Source organism: Perognathus longimembris, chromosome 28 (assembly GCF_023159225.1).
Source record: "Perognathus longimembris pacificus isolate PPM17 chromosome 28, ASM2315922v1, whole genome shotgun sequence".
NCBI classification, from domain to species: Eukaryota; Metazoa; Chordata; class Mammalia; order Rodentia; family Heteromyidae; genus Perognathus; species Perognathus longimembris.
This window is the reverse complement of record NC_063188.1, coordinates 104,188,999-104,209,702: the sequence shown is the minus strand read 5'-3', so window position 1 is coordinate 104,209,702 and position 20,704 is coordinate 104,188,999. Positions and strand designations below refer to the sequence as shown.

The 20,704-nt window shown below is 42.3% G+C and overlaps 1 protein-coding gene across 1 annotated transcript in view; it reads right to left on the bottom strand.

Moving 5' to 3' along the window:
* Positions 1–20,704, bottom strand: part of Ctps2 (CTP synthase 2) — a 95,828-nt gene that overhangs the window by 23,584 nt on the left and 51,540 nt on the right. The window contains 3 exon segments of the mRNA XM_048336227.1: positions 2,229–2,325; positions 3,416–3,471; positions 9,918–10,014. Of these exon segments, the coding sequence (XP_048192184.1) occupies positions 2,229–2,325; positions 3,416–3,471; positions 9,918–10,014 (250 nt within the window).

Genomic DNA, 20,704 nt, shown 5'->3' with positions numbered 1-20,704 from the left:
AGAGTGCTAGCCTTGAGCAAAAGAAGCTCAGGGACAGTGCCCGGGCCCTAAGTTCAAGCACAGGACGGGGGAGAGAGAGAGAAGGAAAGAGAGAGAGAGAGAGAGAGAGAGATCAGGAGGCCCTCAGAAGCAAGACAGTCACTCTGACCTTTCCCTTATTTTCTGGATGTGAGATATGAATGAAGTCTCTGAGTTACCTTTCTGGCAGACTCTGCCAGGTGCTGGTGGCTTACACCTGTAATCCTAGCTACTCAAAATAGGCTGAAGGTTACAGTTCAAACCCAACCAGGCAAGAAAGTCTGTGAGACACTTATTTCCAATTAATCATCAAAAACCTAGAAATAGAGCTGTAGCTCAAGTGGTAAAGCACTAGACGTGAGCACAAAAAAGCTTAGGGACAATGCCCAGGCCTTGAGCTCAAGCCCCAGGACCTGCACACACACAAAAAAAATTACTTCATTTTAATTTAAAAATTCCTAGTTCCTGAGCTACACAAAAACAGAAGGCTGGACCTGGACCTGGTCCACATGTAGTAGTTTGCTAACCTCCAGGCAAAGAATGTGAAGACAAAGAGCTGAGATCAGGTGCGACTGCAGGCTTATCATGTTCGTGCAGTTCTGAATGAAAAGAACATTGCCTGCTGACTCATCAATAACAAACTGTGTGCTTTGTGCCTGTGCTCTCAAGAGAGTTCCAGTCCAGCCATAAACAACTTCTTCTTTGCTCTTCCTCTACAAAAGTCCAATTTCTTTTCTTTGTGTGATGTTTGGTCTTAAAAAGAACTCCGAGTGCAGCGATTAGTGTTCAGAAGTTCAATGACAGGCCAGAGCTTGACCTTCAAGCACAAGCAATAGAGAAAGGCCGGAGAGGATCCAGGTTTCGCATGTAACAAACATCAACAGTGGTTACCAGTAGTGAGGTGGGCACTTGGCCATTCTTCCTCAAAGGAGAGGCTAACACAGAGGAGAAACCCCACATTAAGAGGAAGGGAGATGATGGGCAAGAAGCTATAGAACTGGTCGACTTGAAAAGATACATTGTTTTTTTTTTGTTGTTTTTTTTTGGCCAGTTCTGGGCCTTGGACTCAGGGCCTGAGCTCTGTCCCTGGCTTCCTTTTGCTCAAGGCTAGCACTCTGCCACCTGAGCCACAGCGCCACTTCTGGCCGTTTTCTGTATATGTGGTGCTGGGGAATCGAACCCAGGGCCTCATGTATACGAGGCAAGCTCTCTTGCCACTGGGCCATATCCCCAGCCCCGAAAAGATACATTGTTTATGGTACATTTAAACTAATAAGCCTGGGGCTGGGAATATGGCCTAGTGGTAGAGTGCTCACCTCCTAGACATGAAGCCCTGGGTTCGATTCATCAGCACCACATATATAGATAAAAGCCAGAAGTGGTGCTGTGACTCAAGTGGTAGAGTGCTAGCCTTGAGCAAAAAGAAGCCAGGGACAGTGCTCAGGCCCTGAGTCCAAGGCCCAGGACTGGCAACAAAAACAAAACAAATAAACTAATAAGCCCCCAAATGTTAAGAATTATAATCAATATATAAATATACGTGTGTGTGTATGTGTGTGTGTGTTTGTGTGTGTGTGTGCATATGTGCCAGTAGTAGAGCTTGAACTCAGGTCAGGGACTGGATGCTGTCCCTTAGCTGTTTCCCTCAAGGCTAGTGTTCTACTGCTTGAGATCCCCCTCCACTTCTGTCTTTTTGATGGTTAATTGGAGATTAAATTCTTACAGACTTTTCTTTCCAGGCTGGCTTCAAACCATAATCCTCAGACCTCAGTGTCCTGAATAGGTTGGATTAAAGGCATGTGCCACCAGCACCTAGCAGCGATGCATTTTTTGTGCCAGTCCTGAGGCTTGAACTCAGGGCCTGAGTGCTGTCTATAAGCTTTGTTGGTCAAGGCTAGAGCTCTACCACTTGAGTCACACCTCCACTTCTGGCTTTTTTGGTGTTTACTTGAAGTCTCCCAGACTTTTCTGCCTGGGATAGCTTTGAATTGTGATCCTCAGATATCAGCATCCCGGGTGGCTAGGATGACAGGCATGAGCTACCGGTACCAGGTAAGCAATTTATTTTTCATGTATTTTGTAGTTGCATGCTCATTTCAAAGGACAGTAGAACATAAAGAATAACAAACTAGATTTCGAAGGAGTCTAGAGTTGACAAAAAAATGATGTTACTTCTCTATGAAGTTTTATAAAAGCAAAGAGCCACTTACTTGCCAGTTCAATGATTTCCATCCTCTTCCCATCAACATCCTGACCTACAAAACAGAGGTCTTTCTGCTCAAAATGGTCAATGAGATTAGGATTCACCTGGAAATAGAAGAAATTAAGTGTTTTTGAGCCACAGTGCAATGCAGACATAATTAATGAAAAGGTCGTTCATCATTTGGGAAGACTTTCCACCTCGTTGATCTTCTAATGAATACTTAATTTCTGTATTCAGCACCCAATGTCTAATTTCAAACTCAGGGTAAACCTGGGACATATTGTTTAATCAACTCATTGTAATCTAGGTATATGATGTTCTATTTCCCAAAGATACGAATCAGAACATTGACCCAGATATTCTGTCTCAGAATCCTGTGATTGGCTAGTTGTAGCCAACCCTATACTTGTATCTTCCTTGAGCTGTGTGTACTTCACTATCTCTCCCCTTCCAAATCGGAAATTTCATGGAGGATTGGAATGCTTCTTTCCCTTGAACTAGGGAATTCATTGTTTATTTTATTTTATTGGTCATGGGAATTGAATTTAGTCAGGGCCTAGGCGCTGCCCCTGAGCTCTTTTGCTCAAGACTAGTGCTCTACCATTTTGAGCCACAGCTCCACTTCCAGTTTTCTGGTGATGAAGTAGAGGATAAGAGTCTCACTGACTTGCCTATTGCCACTGGCTTCTGTGATCCTCACATCTCAGCCTCCTGAGTAACTAGGATTACAGGAGTGAGCCATCAGTGCCTAGCTCTTGGATGACGGACTCTTATCTGTCCCATTTATGAAGTGGATTCTAATCTGCTGAGCTGAATCTGATAAGTATATCCCTACAGACAGATGGGTGTTACAAGAAGCCAGATTTAAGACCACCAGTGCTCAGCATTGCTTACCAAATCATAGGTTGTGACAGGTACCCTAAGTTGACCCAATCAGACTGAAGAAAAATTACATACATCTTGCCTCAGTTGCTGCTTATAGGCTTTTCGCAGCCATCAAGAAAACCAGGCAGAGGCCAAAACAGACACACAGAAAAAGGCATAGAGGCTGCGGGAAACATAGCAAGTCTTCCATGTGTGCCCTAGGGATACGACTGGCCTGGACACATTTTCCCAAGGGTTTGCTTTTACTCACTGGGGCTCCCCACACTAAACATCCATAATGTGGAATGTAATTCATCATGAAAAGCATACCTCATACCGATGTCTGTGTCTTTCTTCTATAAAAGGAACATCACCATAAAGTTTCCCTGGAAAGATATTAAGAGTGAGATTAATTCTGCAATAATTGGCTTTAGGTTCACATCCATTGGCACCTATGTAGAGGAAGCCTCTGGGATCTCTGCCTAGCACAAGGCTACAAATGACCATACTTTGAGTAGCAATCAAGTTTCTTTTCTAGGAGAATATAGTGATAACTTCTTCAAAAAATCTTGAAGCAATTCTCAACTAAGCCCTCATCACTGCATAAAAAAGCATTCATTATGGGATCCAGAAGTTCTGCCATCCTTTCAAATGTCTATCTATAGGAGTGAAAGACCAGGTAATAATGCCTACCCCCTTGCTTCTATGCGGACCAACACCAAAGCTTGTCTAGTGAAAGAAAAATAAGAAAGCAAAGGACTTGCCCAAAGCCATGCCTCTGCTGGACACATAGATCATTCTGGAGCGCAGGCTTCCTCATACGGGCTCCAATGCTTTTTCCACACCAGTCACCTCTGTACGTTCACATAGAACTTGTTTATATGCTACCTTAAAAATATAGACTCACGGGTTGGGAATGTGGCTTAGTGGTAGAGTGCTTGCCTAGCATGCATGAAGCCCTAGGTTCGATTCCTCAGCACCACATAAACAGAAAAGGCCAGAAGTGGCGCTGTGGCTCAGGTGGCAGAGTGCTAGCCTTGAGCAAAAAGAAGCCAGGGACAGTGCTCAGGCCCTGAGTCCAAGGCCCAGGACTGGCCAAAAAAAAAAAAAATAGAATCATTCTGAATGAACAAATGCAGGCATGGTGCTCAGTGCACACTATGTGGAAAATGAGCTATGCAGCTTGTAGGCAAGGATGGGAGAGGGAAACTGGGGGCAGGAGAAGGAAGGGGTGACACTGTCCAAAAATAAATGTACTCATTATTTGATTCATGAAATGGTAACCCCTTTGTACAATACCTTAATAATAACAAAATTATATATATTTTTTAAAATAGACATTCTTTGGCCCTAAGACTTGACTTATGGGATAGAGGTGTAGCTCAATGATACAGCACTTGCCTAGTGTACACAAAGTCAAAGGCCTGATTGCTAGCACCAGAAAACAAAATTGACTTCTAAGAATTTACTCCAGAAAACAGAAATGAGGACAAATGTTTAACCACAAAGATGTATGTGCTGCTGCATTATTTAATAGCAAACAGATAGAAACAAGCTAAGCATCAAGAATAGAAGACAGATGGATCAATTACATACTCATTTCTCTATACTGATGCTTCTAAACCAAGAGTGTGTGGTTGAGAATCAAGTGTGGAGCTACATACAAAGCCCATGGAGCCCTGAGATCAGTACCTTCGACATGGAAATCAGTAGGAAGGCCAATGACTACAGGGTCGTGGGGGATAGAGCCCATCACCAAATTCCTCTGAAGAATGGCCCACTGCAGCACATGCTCAAGCAGGATGAACCCAGGACCACGTGGGTTATAGAACTAGAGCTGTCTGAAGAGGCCAGGGATTATCCCACAACATTATTGCTTCTCTCTCCTCAGGCTAGCATCATTCCCCTCCTACTACCCTAGGGTCATAACCATTTTGGATTGGGGGGAGAGGGTTTTAGAAATAGAACACAGGGCCTGAACCTGAGAGGCACGTATTCTACCATTAGGGTACATCCTTAGTCTGACTAAACTCATTCTTTTTTTTTTTTTTTTGGCTGTATGGAACTTGAACTCAAAGCCTCTAACTTACTAGGCTGGTGTTCTACCAACAGGAACCACACCTCCAGTCCTGCTTTTTGCTGGTTATTTTTAGAGATGGAATTTAGTTAACTTTTCTCTCCAGGCTTGCCTTGGATCTTGGTCCTCAAGATCTCAGCATCCAGCACAAATAGAATTACAGTTGTGAGCCACTAGCGCCCAACAGTAACCTTCATTCCTAATGCCAGGTGACAAATTAGAGTTTGCACTGAGCTGTGAAAGGATCACAGGTCAATCCAATAAGCCTTGACACTGACCATCTCAACAGCCACACCAGGGCAGTGCTTTCTCTGTGCCAGACACAGTGTGACCATTCTTCCCTTTTTAAGAGCCCCAGGAGACAGGCCATTCTTTTGATTCTCTTGCTTCAGCTATGGAAACTAAGGAGTAGTGAGAGTGAGCAAAGACACACCATCTGAGCCCGAGAGCTTCTGGTGAGCAGTGCGGGCCTGGAGTGGGCTTCGAGCCACTGCACTACCAGTCACTGCTGAGCTGGTTTTGTCAGTGCTAGTCCGGTAAGAGGAGACATCAATATCATCCAACCTGCTGGGACTTCAAAGAGCTGTGTCCCATACCTAGAAGCCTCCATGGCTTCACAGAAAAGAACAAAAAGAAGCAAAGGAAGGGAGCCCCCTCCTCCCTCTGCATGGACTTGGGGTCTGCATGGGGAGAAGGTGTAGCTGCTGGCACCTGTCACAGGCCCCACACACTCCTAGTGAAAGTGTCTAATACCTTGGACTTTAAGACTCTTCCATAAATCACCTCATGAACCCAGCCAAGGTTTCCTTGTGGTGTGCTTTCTAAAACTTCCTAGTAATCTAATCCCATTAGAAACTAAAGATGTCTTTCAGTATTAGTGCCTTAGATACGAGGAAGGAAAGCAAAGGCATTTTTTTTTACCCCCTATATCTCTATTTTCTTTTGATGCTTGCAAATCTTAGCTTTAAACCACTTTGCATTTTCAATGCTATGAATTGTACCCAGACTCTTAACACTGGGACTCATTCAATAGCTTTGGAATTGGCCTCTTGCCTCTGTTCTTTCAGAACCCAGCCCTTTTCCTCCTACAATAAAGCAGACACGACCATTTTAGTCATGTTCTTCCCCTTAATGAGAAAATGTAGGGAAGGGTCTGAAAAGAATGAAGTCTTTTCTTCAAAGCATTTAAGTTCTACCTACCTTGTCCAGGCAGCTTCACCTGAACTCATGTTACACTCCTACTCCCAACCCCTGAGGGGCTTTCCTGGGTCTCCTACATAGCTGTCTTTACCCTATGTCACTGTTCCTATGTTTTGTGCCCTGAGGACTATGAACACCTTCTCAAGATGCTAACAGGAAATCACCATCTATAACCATATAAACTAAAACAAAACAAAAAATTCAAATGACAAAAGATTACACAAAATTAAACTTCATAAGTGTCCATCATAAAGTTTGATCAGGCTGGGTACCAGTGGCTCACGCCTGTAATCCTACTTATACAGGAGGCTGAGATCTGAGGATATTAGTTCCAAGCCAACCCAACAGTCCAATCTGAGAGACTCTCCAATTAACCAGCAAAAACCTGGAACTGGTGGTATGGCTGAAGTGGTACAGTGCTAGCCTTGAGTGAAAAAGCTGAGGGGGAGCACAAAACCATGGGTTCAAGCATGGGTACTGGCACAAAGAAAGTAACAAAGTAGCATTAATTAGTTAATTAAAATTTAAAATGAGGTTTGGTTGGAAAACAGCCACGCTCATTCACTCACATTGGCAGAACTGCAACCATTCTAAGACTATATATGTCTACTATCTGGCCTTTATGGAGAGAAATATCCTGACTCCCAAGTTAGATTATTTATTAGGTACTAGATTTGGGACAGGTAGATCTCTCCTTTCCCATGTTTCATTGCTAATGAAGACCTGAAACATGGCCAGTCTGCACACAAATCAATATTTGGAGGAATTGATGTTTCACTTTATAGCAATGAAAACAAACACCATAGAAGACAGGCACTGGTGGCTCACGCCTATATTCCTAGCTACTCAGGAGGCTGAGATCTGAGGATCATAGTTCAAAGCCAGCCCAGGCAGGAAAGTTCATGAGACTTATCTCCAATTAACCACCAAAAAGCCAGAAGTGGAGCTGTGGCTCCAGTAGTAGAGTGCTAGCCATGAGAGAGTACAAAATCTGAGAGACCATACCTAGGCCCCAAGTTCAAACCCAGGACCCCCCCACCCCTATCCACACACAAATACTAAAGGGCTCATTTTGTTCTTGCTAACAGAATACAAAGAAAAATAACCATGCTAATAGAAAACTAGTTAATGTCATCATGCACTAGCTCCTCCCTTCTCTCAAACAACCTGGCAGTCATAAAAGAGATCATAACCTTTGACCTAATAATCCAACTCCTGGAAATCTATCCTATGGAAACTTTTGAAGGGATAAAAGCATATAGCCAAATATTTGAATCAGCATTTTCCTAATAAAATGCCAGAACCAAACTGAATTGCTTATTAACAGGAAATGAAAGTACTATATGCCGAGGGGAAAACTGGGAGAGAATGGGGGGTGGGGGTGACATTGGTCAAAAAGAAATGTACCACTCTCCTGACTTATATAACTATAAGCTCTCTGTACATCACCTTTTTTGGTTGGTTGTGAGGCTTCAACTCAGGGCCTTGGCCCTGTCCCTAAGCCTCTCTCTGCTCAAGGATAGCACTCTACCACTGGAGCCACAGTGCCACTTCCAGTTCTTGAGTGGTTCTTTGGAGATAAAAGTCTCACGGGATTTTTTTTTTTCCCTGTCCGGGCTGGCTTCAAACTGCAATCCTCAGATCTCAGCCTCCTGAGTAACTAAGATTACAGGTGTCAGTCACTAGCACCTGACTGTACATCACCTTTATAATAACAATTTAAGAAGTTTTTAAAAATACTATATGCCACTTTGCACTGGTGGCTCATATCTGCTGTCCTAGCTACCTGGAAGGCTATATACAGAAGGATCCCAGTTCAAGGCCAACCTGGGCAAAAAAGTTGTGAGCCCTTACCTCAAAAATAACCAGCATATATTGTATATTATGCTGAAGGCCAGGTGCAGTTTTGCATACCTGTAGCATGCAGATAGTATGAAGCTAAGGCAGGAGGCTTGCTTGAGTTCAGGAGTTTGGGGCTAGCCTGTGAAACTCACATTTTTTGAAAAACTAGCAGGTTAGCAGTGGCTCATGCCTATAATTCTAGCTACTCAGGAGGCTGAGATCTGAGGATCATGGTTCGAAGTTAGCCTGGGCAGGAAAGTTCATGAGACTCTTATCTCCAATTAAGCACCAAAAAGCTGAAGTGGAGCTGTGACTCAAGTGGCAGAGAGCCAGCCTTGAGAGAAAAAAAAAGCTAAAGGATAGGGCTGGGGATATAGCCTAGTGGCAAGAGTGCCTGCCTCGGATACCCGAGGCACTAGATTCGATTCCCCAGCACCACATATACAGAAAACGGCCAGAAGTGGCGCTGTGGCTCAAGTGGCAGAGTGCTAGCCTTGAGCGGGAAGAAGCCAGGGACAGTGCTCAGGCCCTGAGTCCAAGGCCCAGGACTGGCCAAAAAAAAAAAAAAAAAAAAAAAAAAAAAAAAAAAAGCTAAAGGATAGCACATAGGCCCTGAGTTCAAGCCCCACTACCAGCACAATATATAATATACACTCAAATAATAGACTGAACTCCATTGTATACCCAAAAATTATACTACAATAAAAGACTAAATAAAAACTAAGCACAAAAATTAACAGAAGGCATAGCTACACTACCTTAGACAAAGGGTCAGGAATATCTATTTTCAAAAATAATTTCTAATTTTTTTTCTGTACTGGGGATTGATCCTAGGGCCTCAAGATTGCTGGGCCAGAGAGCTCTACCACCTCAGCCATACCTCCAGCCTTATTCAATTTCCTTTAAACTATTTAAAGATCATTCCAAACACACAATCATTGGTCCTTTTATTTAAAGTATCATTTTTTAAAGCTTTTGCAGATGAAGATGACCCACATATAAACCAAACACAGAAGGAGAGGGCCTGCAGGGACACATTTCTTCTAAACAAAGCAAATGAAGACTACCAGTGTTTTGTCCAAATCAATTTATACCTATAGTTTTCACGTCAGACAAGTGAATTCCGCTTTTATAACCCTCAAGGGGCTAACAGGTGACTAAGAAAAAACAGGAACTGTCCTTGAATATAAAAATTAGAATCACTCTGGTAGCCCAGCAATTGTGTCTAATAATACCTCTAGGCTTTGCTTGCAGTGCAATGGATTCAGTTTAATAAAGAATTCTTTTTTTTTCTTTCTTTCTTTTTTCTTTCTTTCTTTCTTCCTTTCTCTCTTTTTTTCATAGAACATTGCAAAAATGGCCTATAAATCAAATTTTAATTTTAAAAAAGTAATACCTAAACACTTCCTATAATATAGCTGTGAATCTTTTGTTTCTGTGTTTTGTTTTCGCACAAGTACTAGGGCTTAAATTCAGGGCCTCATCGTCTCACTTGGCTTTTCTGTTCAAGGCTGGAGCCTTGAGCCACAGCTCTTTTTCTTGCTTTTTTTGCTGATTAATTGAAGATGAGTCTCAGAGACTTTCCTACTGGGGCTGGCTTCAAACCACAATTCTCCAATCTCAGCTTCCTGAGTAGTTAGGATTACAGGTGTGGGCCACTGGTAGCCAGTGTCATTCAATGTCTTCTGAAACAAATGATTTAAGGAAACTTACTCAGTATTGAATTTTCAGTTTTGAAAACAGTTCTTCTTAGTCCCAGCCTCATTGTTCCTCCCAAATTGCCAGGATTGTGTTCAGGCATATCGATCACCTTAAAAACAAAACAGATTTAGTTTTCATGGTGTACCAAAAAATATATATAACTTCCAAATTTCAAGCTCAGAGAAATGAGTAAGCAGATTCCCTAAGGGAGAATGTCTGATCGGTTCTTCCAATGATCCTGTTCATTCTCCCTATGCTCCTCACATTGACTTCCATTTCCTCCTTGCTTATATCACTTGTAAAATCATTTGTAAAAATTTAAAATAAGAGGGCTGAGAATATGGCCTAGTGGTAAGAGTGCTTGCCTCACCACCAGCACCACATATACAGGAAACGGCCAGAAGGGGCGCTGTGGCTCAAGTGGCAGCGTGCTCTTGAGCAAAAAGAAGCCAGGGACAGTGCTCAGGCCCTGAGTCCAAGGCCCAGGACTGGCCAAAAAAAAAAAAAAAACTGGAAAAAAATTAAAATAAGAATCTACCAGGAGCATGTTTAAGACCCTCCTTCTGTCATTATTCAAACTGTCAGTTCTAGACAATGGTCATACATTTAAGTTCTAGATTACTGAGTTCCCTATTTGGTATTCATCTCTCTCCTGCTATGACCCTCTTCCCAATACCCAGTGAACTCCTTAAACACTTCCTTTACATAAATCTGTCAGTGCTTCTAGAAAGTTATACTAAAACTCTCTCTTTATACAAAACCATTTCATTTTTACAAGATGACTCCTTCATAACATGCCACTTAAGGACTGGGAATGTGGCTTCATGGGAGAGTGCTTGCCTAACATGCATGAAGCTTTGAGTTCGATTCCTCAGTACTTGAACAGAAAAAACTGGAGATAGGCTGTGGCTCAAGTGGTAGAGCACTAACCTTGTGCTCAGAGAGACTCAGGTACAGAGCCCAGGCCCTGAATTCAAACCCCAGGACCAGGAAAAAAAATTCCACTTAAGCTTCTGACCCCCAGAATGTGCTAGAATGGATGTCAGAAACCTAAGTGATATTCTCTTTATGTATGGGTGTCAATCCCAGAGCTTGAACCTCAGTACGGTCACTATCCCTGAGCTTTTGTGCTCAATATTATGTCTCAAGCCACTGGCTATTTGGTGGTTAATCGGCCATAAGTCTCCTGGACTTTTCTGCCCTGACTGGCTTTGAACCACAATCCTCATAGTTCAGCCACCTGAGTAGCTAGGATTACAAGTGTTAACTACTAGTGCCCAGCCTAAGTACCATTTTTTATTTCTCTCTCTCTCTCTCTGTCTCTCTCTCCCTCTCCCTCTCCCTCTCTCTTTCCCTTTCTTTCCCCCTCTCCCTACCTCTCTCTCCCCTGCTCTCCCTCCTTCTCTCTCTCCCTCTCTCTTCCTTCCTCTCTCTCCCCTACCCTCTATCTCCCTAATATCTGATCTGTCAAGTTTCTTTAATTTACACATAAACATATATAGACATATACACAAACCAGATCTCTTGTCCTAAATGAAACCATTCTTAACTCTCAGGTTATCCCTCTAGTACCCAATATCAAAAAGTCCATAACCTAGTCAGGGTCCTCTCTCTCTGACCTCACAGAACAAGGTTCTTCCTCTCCCTCTCATCTCTGTGTCTTCCCTCAGTTGGTGTCTAGTGTGAGCTTTTGTGCAGGACTGGAGTAGTATTCCTACTCCTAGACATTGCATTTCCAGCCCCAGCCAGACATGAATCTGCCATATGGCATGCACTAAATGAATACATAAATGAAGGAATGAACTCAGACGAAACAATTTCAGCTTTATTTCTGAAGTTATGCCACCGAAATTCAGAAACAAGGGACATTTAGTGGCACTACTGTGTGTGTGCCTGTGTGCGTGCACACATACATACCTGTGCTGGGGCTTGAACTCAGAGACTCACATTCTTGCTTTGCTTTTCCTGTTCAAGGCTGGTGCTCTGCCACTTGACGCACACCTCCACTAACAAGTGACTTCTATTAAAAATCTGATCTCATTGGCCTGGAAATCCATCTCTTTTTCTTAGTTCTGCTCACTGTGCTCTCACTGTTGTGTTTCATCTATTTTTTTTAAGTTGTTACAACAGATTACAGTTGAGTGAGTCAACCTGTGCTAATGGAATTGCTGAGGCTTCGTTCTCAGAAAACTTCCTTTCTTCCTCCCCACCCCACCTGCTAAATGCCATAGATTGCTCTACAGAAATCCTTGACAAGGGGAATTAGCTGAAGAATTCCAAAGAATAATGCCTAATCTTATCGGTGCCCTAAAACTTTTCAAGCAATCTGAACCCTGTGTCCCAAGCAAGCTCTAAGAGTCACTGAGGCGAGTGGTAAAAGAAAAGCTTCATAACATCCCTCATTGGATGACCTGCTCAATTTGAAATTTCTCTTGGCCTTGTCATCTCTTTCCTATCTTCTGTGGCTGGCTAATTATAGCTAGATTAAGTATTACTGGACTGAGGTGAGAGAGGGCACTTGTTTCCAGTTGATGAAGCTGAGCTGCTTATGTATGTATTTTCCAGGAAAATGACAGATAAGGCCACACCACCTGCCACAGATTCATGAGAAGTCCTTAGTGTATTTAGAGCCTCTCAACTTCCACTTAATTTCTATTAAGTTCAAACAATGTGAACTCTCTAGGCAGACTATGACAGTAAACTCCCTGGATTGCTTGCTAGAAGTGCACTACTGTTCATCATATGGTAGTGGGGACGGAGAGAAAAACATCACAGTGGATATTCAGTGCTTAAGGCCATTAAGGATTCCTTCAACACAGGGGCAAAATTGAAAATTCAGGAACAGTTGGGGCTGGGAATATGGCCTAGTGGTAAAGTGCTTGCTTGCCTCATATACATGAAGCCCTGGGTTCCATTCCTCAGCACCACATAAACGGAAGTGTCGCTGTAGCTCAAGTGGTAGAGTGCTAGCCTTGAGCAAAAAGAAGCCAGGGACCGTGCTCAGGCCCTGAGTTCAAGCCCCAAGACTGGCAAAAAAAAAAATCCTAAGGAACAGTGATAACATGAAGGGAAATATCAAGAGAAAGAGCTAGGAAAGTAGAGGGTAGCATGGAAAGAGGAAAAGAATGATGCCCTTTTCATTATGGACCTTTTGGAACTGTTGACTTTGTCCATATTGTTATTATAATGAAAACACAAGTTTAAGACATCAAGCATGAACAGTTATTAAGGCCTAACGCAAGGGTATTAGTTCGCACTGCCCATGACATGTTCAGAAACAATAAATAAATATGATGTCTTAAAATGAAAGAAATCCCAAGGTATGAGAGCCACAGTGATGCCCTGATTAAAAATGTGCTAACACAGGAAACAGGGAAGGGGAATGTTGAAGAACAGGCGCAAGAGCAGGAAAATAGATCACCAACTCCAAATGATGCCCAGAGAAGCAGTGAACAGAGGAAAGTGGAGTGCAAGCTGGCAGGGAGGGCTCCAGGGATAGAGGTCTCTGAGGCTCATCCGGGCATATTCATCCCGTGCACAGCCAGGGGAAAGCACCCTGGGAATGGAAGACTGGGGCAAAGTGGACAGAAAACACATTGCTTTTCTGCCCACGCCTGGCACAAAGCCACCCCACAGAGTTAACAGATAATGCAGCTCCAAAGAATGGTTGCACAAGAAAGAACCAAAACATCTTTGTTCTTTGCATTCATTTCTTTCATAAACACACAAACAAAGCCTGAGAGACAGAACTCCACAGTTGCAAAACCTTTCTATTGTACTATTGCCACATGGTCAAAGAGCCTCAAGTACAGTTTAGATTTTTGCATCTGAAAGTAAAGTGCTTTTTCCATTGGAAAACAATAGCCTTGACCTCTCTAATCTGACTGAAATAATGGCTGTCATCCGATTCCTTGATCTGTCCTTTCCTTGGAAGTGAGCCATACAGCATAAGAAAAATAAAAATGATCAATAAGTAATAAAGTTTTAGGAGACGTAAAAGTAGCACATAGGATAAATATGGCCCTAATTAACCTTTACTGATGTCTTCTGCAACCCTCAATAAAAGTGTAAGGGGTTCAAGTCCCTCAGTGACCCAGGTGCCTTAAACCACAAAGTTTAAGGAAATTAGACTCTCTTATCAACAATGAATTTCCTCATGGTGGTGTATATGGGGCCTACCTGAGCCAGTCTTGCCTTTTGGTATTTCACCTGGGGACAACAGGAAAGTCGACTTACTAGCAGACCATTTCAGGTCTCTTAGACACCTAACCGTGACTTGCTCAGACTTACAAAACTGATCCTGAACTATCCTTTGCAAAAATTCCCTGCCTGTTTTGTGTTCCCCTTTGGCCCATTAGATTTCTCTGATTTTGTTTTTAAGGTCTACTCTGATTTGAATTTTGAATGAATCATGTTCAATTCAAACATACAGTCTAGTCCAGTTTTTTATCAGTGGTACACGACTAATGTCATGTCATGTTACCTTTCCTTGCAGCCTCTGTCACTGCAGATCAAATGTAAAGTCTCCAAGATGGCTATCCGGTCTCACCTCCTACATGAGCACAGCTCTCACGGATTCTAACCACAGGGATCCAATGCTTGAGGGCTCTCCCTTATCTTCTCCCCTCCCCACCACACAGTCCAATTCTTGACTACTTTCCTAAATATGCCTTCTCCAAACCATTCCACAAGTTCATGCTTGGGGGTACCATCCAGTTGTTCTGCTTATCACCCCCATAATTAACACCAGTGCTGTGCTCACTATATAAAAACAAAGCATAGCCAGGTGCTGGGGGCTCACTCCTGTAATCTTAACTACTCAGGAGGCTGAGATCTGAGGATCAGGGATTGAATCCAGCCCAAGCAGGAAAGTGCATGAGATTCTTTTTTTTCCCCCCTCTGTACTTTCTTTCATTATCACCATAGTCTTTGCATCAAGATACATAGAAATGACAGCAGGTTCCTTTTAAAGCTTAGTATTAAATATTAAATATCTTTCCCCATTTTAAGTTTACATTACTCTGCCAAGAAAAAAACAAAACAAGAGATTCTTATCACTAGTATAATCACCAAAAAGCCAGAAGTAGAACTTTGGATCAAGCAGTAGAGCACTAGCCTTGAGCAAAAAGAAGCCAGGGACAGTGCTCAGACCCTGAGTTCTAGCCCTAGGACTGGCGGGAAAAAAATCTAAGCATAAAAAGTTAAAAGACATAGATACACAAAAACTTAGGCAGAAGGTCAGAGATATATCTTTTTTTTTTTTTTTTTTTTTTTTGGCCAGTCCTGGGCCTTGGACTCAGGGCCTGAGCACTGTCCCTGGCTTCTTCCCGCTCAAGGCTAGCACTCTGCCACTTGAGCCACAGCGCCGCTTCTGGCCGTTTTCTGTATATGTGGTGCTGGGGAATCGAACCTAGGGCCTCGTGTATCCGAGGCAGGCACTCTTGCCACTAGGCTATATCCCCAGCCCGAGATATATCATTTTTTTTTTTTTTTTTTTTTTGCCAGTCCTGGGGCTTGGACTCAGGGCCTGAGCACTGTCCCTGGCTTCTTTTTGCTCAAGGCTAGCACTCTGCCACTTGAGCCACAGCACCACTTCTGGCCATTTTCTATATATGTGGTGCTGAGGAATCGAACCTAGGGCTTCATGTATGGGAGGCAAGCACTCTTGCCACTAGGCCACATCCCCAGCCCGAGATATATCATTTTTAAAACTAAGTTCTAAAGACTTCTTTGCTGTACCAAGGATTGACCCTAATAAATTATCTATACATTGTTCATTTTCAGTCAGTCCTTAGAGGAATTTGAATAATGCCCCTCCAATGATGTCCACATCTTATTCCTGGGAACATAACCTGAAACCTCACTTGGTCAAAGACTTCACAGATGTGATTAAGACTCCTGGGAACCTTCTTGCTATGGCAAGAGGAAGAGGTTTAAGTAATTCTATATAAGGACTCACCTTCTCAATAGGAGATTATCCTAGGTATTTATAATGGTAACCCCTGTGGACCCTTAAAAGAGGGAGGGAGCCAGGCACTGGTGGTTCATGCCTGGAATCTTAGTTACTCAGGAGGCTGAGATTTTGAAAATCAGCCCAGGTAGGCAAGTCTGTGAGACACTTATCTCCAATTAACCACGAAAAAGTTGAAAATGGAGCTGTGCCAGCCTTGAGTGAAAAAGCTAAGGGACAGTGCCCAGGCCCTTTGGCACGAACACACACACACACACACACACACACACACACACACACACACACACACACACATGCACGCACGCATCCACAGACACAGGAGGAGACAGAGGGGTTGGAATCCGAGCAGGAGCCATGATGATGAGATGGAGAGAAGACAGAGAGATTAGAAGATGTTACACTCTTAACTTTGAAGATGGGGGCTGGACCTGTGAATAAATGTCCTATAGAAGATAAACATGTTCTCCTAGAACTTCCAGAAGAGATACAGCCTGCCCACCCACTTTGTACTTCTGACTTCCAGGAATAAAGGACAATAGATTTCTGTTGGTTCAAGTCATTGTGTTTGTGGTCATTTGTTATAGCAGCAATAAGAACCTAATACAGTCCTTAGCTATGCCTATAGACCAGAGGGAAGAAAAGCAGCCATTTCAAAGCGGAGCAGCTGGGCTGGGGATATAGCCTAGTGGCAAGAGTGCCTGCCTCGGATACACGAGGCTCTAGGTTCGATTCCCCAGCACCACATATACAGAAAACGGCCAGAAGTGGCGCTGTGGCTCAAGTGGCAGAGTGCTAGCCTTGAGCGGGAAGAAGCCAGGGACAGTGCTCAGGCCCTGAGTCCAAGGCCCAGGACTGGCCAAAAAAAAAAAAAAAAAAAAAAAAAGCGGAGCAGCTGCAAGAAATTTAAGAGGTCATGGGAGTCAGGTGCCTAGGGTAATACAGTGTCCTTGGTAAAGAACAAAACAAAACCAAAATCCTCAGTAAGCATGGGTTATGATCCAGAGACCTCTGGGAACACAAGCCCTGAAGACAAACAGGCAGACCCAAAGACAGTGAGACTCACAGGCTCAGGCAAAAGCTAAAAATAATCAAGAAAATGAACTCTTTGTGAGGGTCCAGGGAGGGCAGAGACCAGGTAAGGGCCAGATAAAGGGCCAGGTACACTGAAAGGAACAGGTAAGCTTCTCTTTTAGAGATAAGTACAATTTGGTATGATCATGGATAACAAGAACATATGACAACATTTCACGCCCATCTTGTTTTGCAAGGTCTGGGGACATTAGTTAACATTGTACCACACTCTTCCCAATGGGATTTTTTTCAAGTAACCCATGCTGCTTTGAGCAGAGTAACACAGTCATAGAAACCTAGAGTGTCTAGAACGTTTAAGGTAAGTTACTCTCGGTTTTCCTGAGGGAAAAAAATGAAGTCTGTCCAAAGATCAAACAATTGAACAGCAAAGTGATAAATAACCTTTGCCTCTCGATTTTTTTTCCATTACCAACCTTGTACCTGTCATTATTCTCCCTTCTCTCATTTCACAAAACGCACTCTTGTGAACACACCCTACAGTTATCGCTTGTCTCCATATAGTTTTAGTTAATGTTTCATGAGAATATCTATTAGTGGATTTTGTGTTTCTGACTGCAGGTTTGCCCTCATGTTTTTGAGTCTGTGGGTAAAGAGAAAAACAAGACACAAGAGATGTCATTGGAGATGAGCAAGCAAAACTCAGAAAACCCACAGGTTGTTTTCCAAGGTCTGGCAGCATTTGTTAGAAGCTTTAGTTCTGACAAGTAGAATTTAATCAGAGGTTTTCCCCTTGATTTGTTTTGTTTCTTTTTTTCCAGTCTTGGGCCTTGGACTCAGCGCCTGAGCACTGTCCCTGGCTTCTTTTTGCTCAAGGCTAGCACTCTACCGCATGAGCCACAGTGCCACTTCCGGCTTTTTCTATATATGTGGTGCTGAGGAATCGAACCCAGGGCTTCATGTATACGAGGCAAGCACTTTACCACTAGGCCGTATTCCCAGCCCCAGGTTTTCCCCTTGAAATGAGCGAACAATTCGTCAATATTGCTCTAAAGTGCTTCTTAGAATGTATGTATACTTCTATTTTATACATATACATCATCTATCTTACATATGACATGATATGTATGTTAAGGAAATGTTACATGTCATATTATCTATTGATAGTAAGATTATGTATTCAAATCATTTCAACAGAGACATGAAAAATATAATGAGCAGCCATCACTTTAGCTCACACGTGATCATATGAGAGAATACATGATGATTTAAGATGCTATCACAGAGGTAGGTGGCTCATGCCTCTAATCCTAGCCACTCAGGAGGCTGAGACCTGAGGATCACAGTTCAAAGCCAGCACAGGCAGGAACATCTGTGAGAGTCTTTTCTCCGCTAAAACTATCAAAAAATCTGGAAGTGGAGCTGTGGATTAAGTGATAGAGCACTAGCCTTGAGCAGAAAAGCTCGGGGGCAGAGCCAAGACCCTGAGTTCAAGCCCCAGGACCAGCACACACCACGGCTGTGTAGGGGAAAGTCTTTGTCCTTACAAGACCCATGCTGACGTATTTAGAGGAAGCCAGTGGATAGCCACAAATTATTCCCAAATAGTTCAAAGGGGGAAATTATGGGTCCAGAGACAGAAAAAAAATTGTAGAAATGCTAATAATAAATCTAATGAAAAGGTAGACTGCTGTTCATTGTACTACTCTTGTCACTTTACTGAAGTTTTAGAATGTGTGTGGGGGGGGTGGTGTTTACAGGTCCTTGGGCTTGAACTCGGGGCCTGGGGCAGTGCCCTGATGAGTGCTATACTACTTGAGCCACAGCTTTATTTCCAGCTTAAGAGTCTCATGGGCTTTCCTCCCCAGGCTGGCTTCGAACCCCAATTCTCAGATCTCAGCCTCCTGAGTAGCTAGGATTACAGGCGTGAGCCACCATTGTTGGCTGTTTAACATTTTTTAACAGATGTTAAGGATTCCTGGAAATGGAGACATGGCCTTTATTGTTGTTGTTGGGAGTAGTGATAGCAGTTTTTGTTTTGCTTCTGTTTTTCTTTTCTTTTTAAAGGAGACTGCATTAAGGGAGGAAGGAAGGTGAACAAATTCAGGTATGCTATTCAATATACACTATGTAGAAAATGAACTATGTAACTTGTGGGCAGAAAAGGGAGGGGGAAACTGGGAGAAAGTGAATCAAGGGGTTACGTTGTCCAAAAAAAAAAATGTACTCATTACTTGCCTTATCATATGGTAGCCCCTCTGTACATCACCTTAATAATAATAAGATTATATTTTAAAAAGCTATATTACAAAGAGAATTATAAGAGAACAAATAGATAAAGTCATACAAAAACAGACACTAAAAACTTTTAGATGAATTACAGTAAAGAGTTATAAGATCTTGGGAGGAGGGCATGAGGGACAAGGCAACAAACAGTACAAGAAATGTATCCAATGCCCACCGTATGATACTGTAACCTCTCTGTAAATCAGTTTGATAATAAAAATTTGAGAAGAAAAAAAAGAGTTATAAGATCTTGTCAAATACCAGCAATTCTGTATTCCAAATAAAATCCTTAGCTTACAAAGATATTAATGAAAAATCATAGTTCTTGATATGATTTTCACAAAGCCTTCTTTATTCCACGAGAACAGAACCAACATGGAAAAACAATGGACATTTTCTAAAATCTTGATTTAAAAGCATTGCCAAAATCAGAATACTTTTGTGTAAAATCTTACAACCAAAACACAATGCCTAGCCAAGTAGCAGTGGCTCACGCCTGTAATCCTAGATACTCAGGAGGCTGAGATCTGAGGTTCAAAGTTCTGAGATTCGAAGTTCAAAGTCACCCCAGGCAGGAAGGTCTGTGAGACTCTTATCTCCAATAAACTACCAAAAAGCCAGAAGCAGAGCTGTGTCTCAAGTGGCAGAGTGCTAGCTTTAAGCAAAAGAAACTCAGAGACATTGCCCAGGCCATGAGTTCAAGACCCAGGATTGGCACAAAAGAAAAAAACCGCAATGCTTGTCATAACTCCAACCAGTGAGTTAATACATACTGTATTATTGGAGAATACCAGAGATAAATAAACTGTAATAAAAATAACAACACTTGCAACACAGTAAAGACAAATGGAATGAGAAATACTCAGGACTGGTAGGAAGCTTTAAAGAAAGTCTATAAGATTTCACATTTGTTCTCCAACAGAAACAGGCCCTCGAATTTTAGAGCTAAAAAAACATCCAGGAGAAATATTGGCTGATATTTCAAGCCTGAATTTGTAGGTGACATAATGCTGGTCAGAGAAAATGACACAGTGTAGAAATATACATGTGTTTAAAAGCTGTTAAGTGCTATTGAAGTCTATCTGGAACCTCTCTCTGTGAGTTACAATCAGCATTAGATCAATGTCCCCTGCAAATGTCTTAGTAATTCCATGAAACACTTTCCAGTAGAAATCAATTTTGTCTCCAATTTTCAATCCTGGCAGTTACAAAAAGTTTCAAGTATTTCTAATTGTCTAAGAAGATGACAACTGTTTGTACAACTTGGTAGAAATATATATTTCTACATATACATACATATGTATGTATATGTATGTGCATTTTTATGTGTGCATATATATAATCCCGGTAGAGACTGAATATACACACACATACATATATGGATAATGAGAAACAAAAAGATGGGAACAGTGAAAAATGAAAGGGTTTTTTAACTTTAATTTAATTTAATTTTTTGCCAGTCCTGGGGCTTGAACTCAGGGCCTGAGCACTGTCCCTGGTTTCTTTTTGCTCA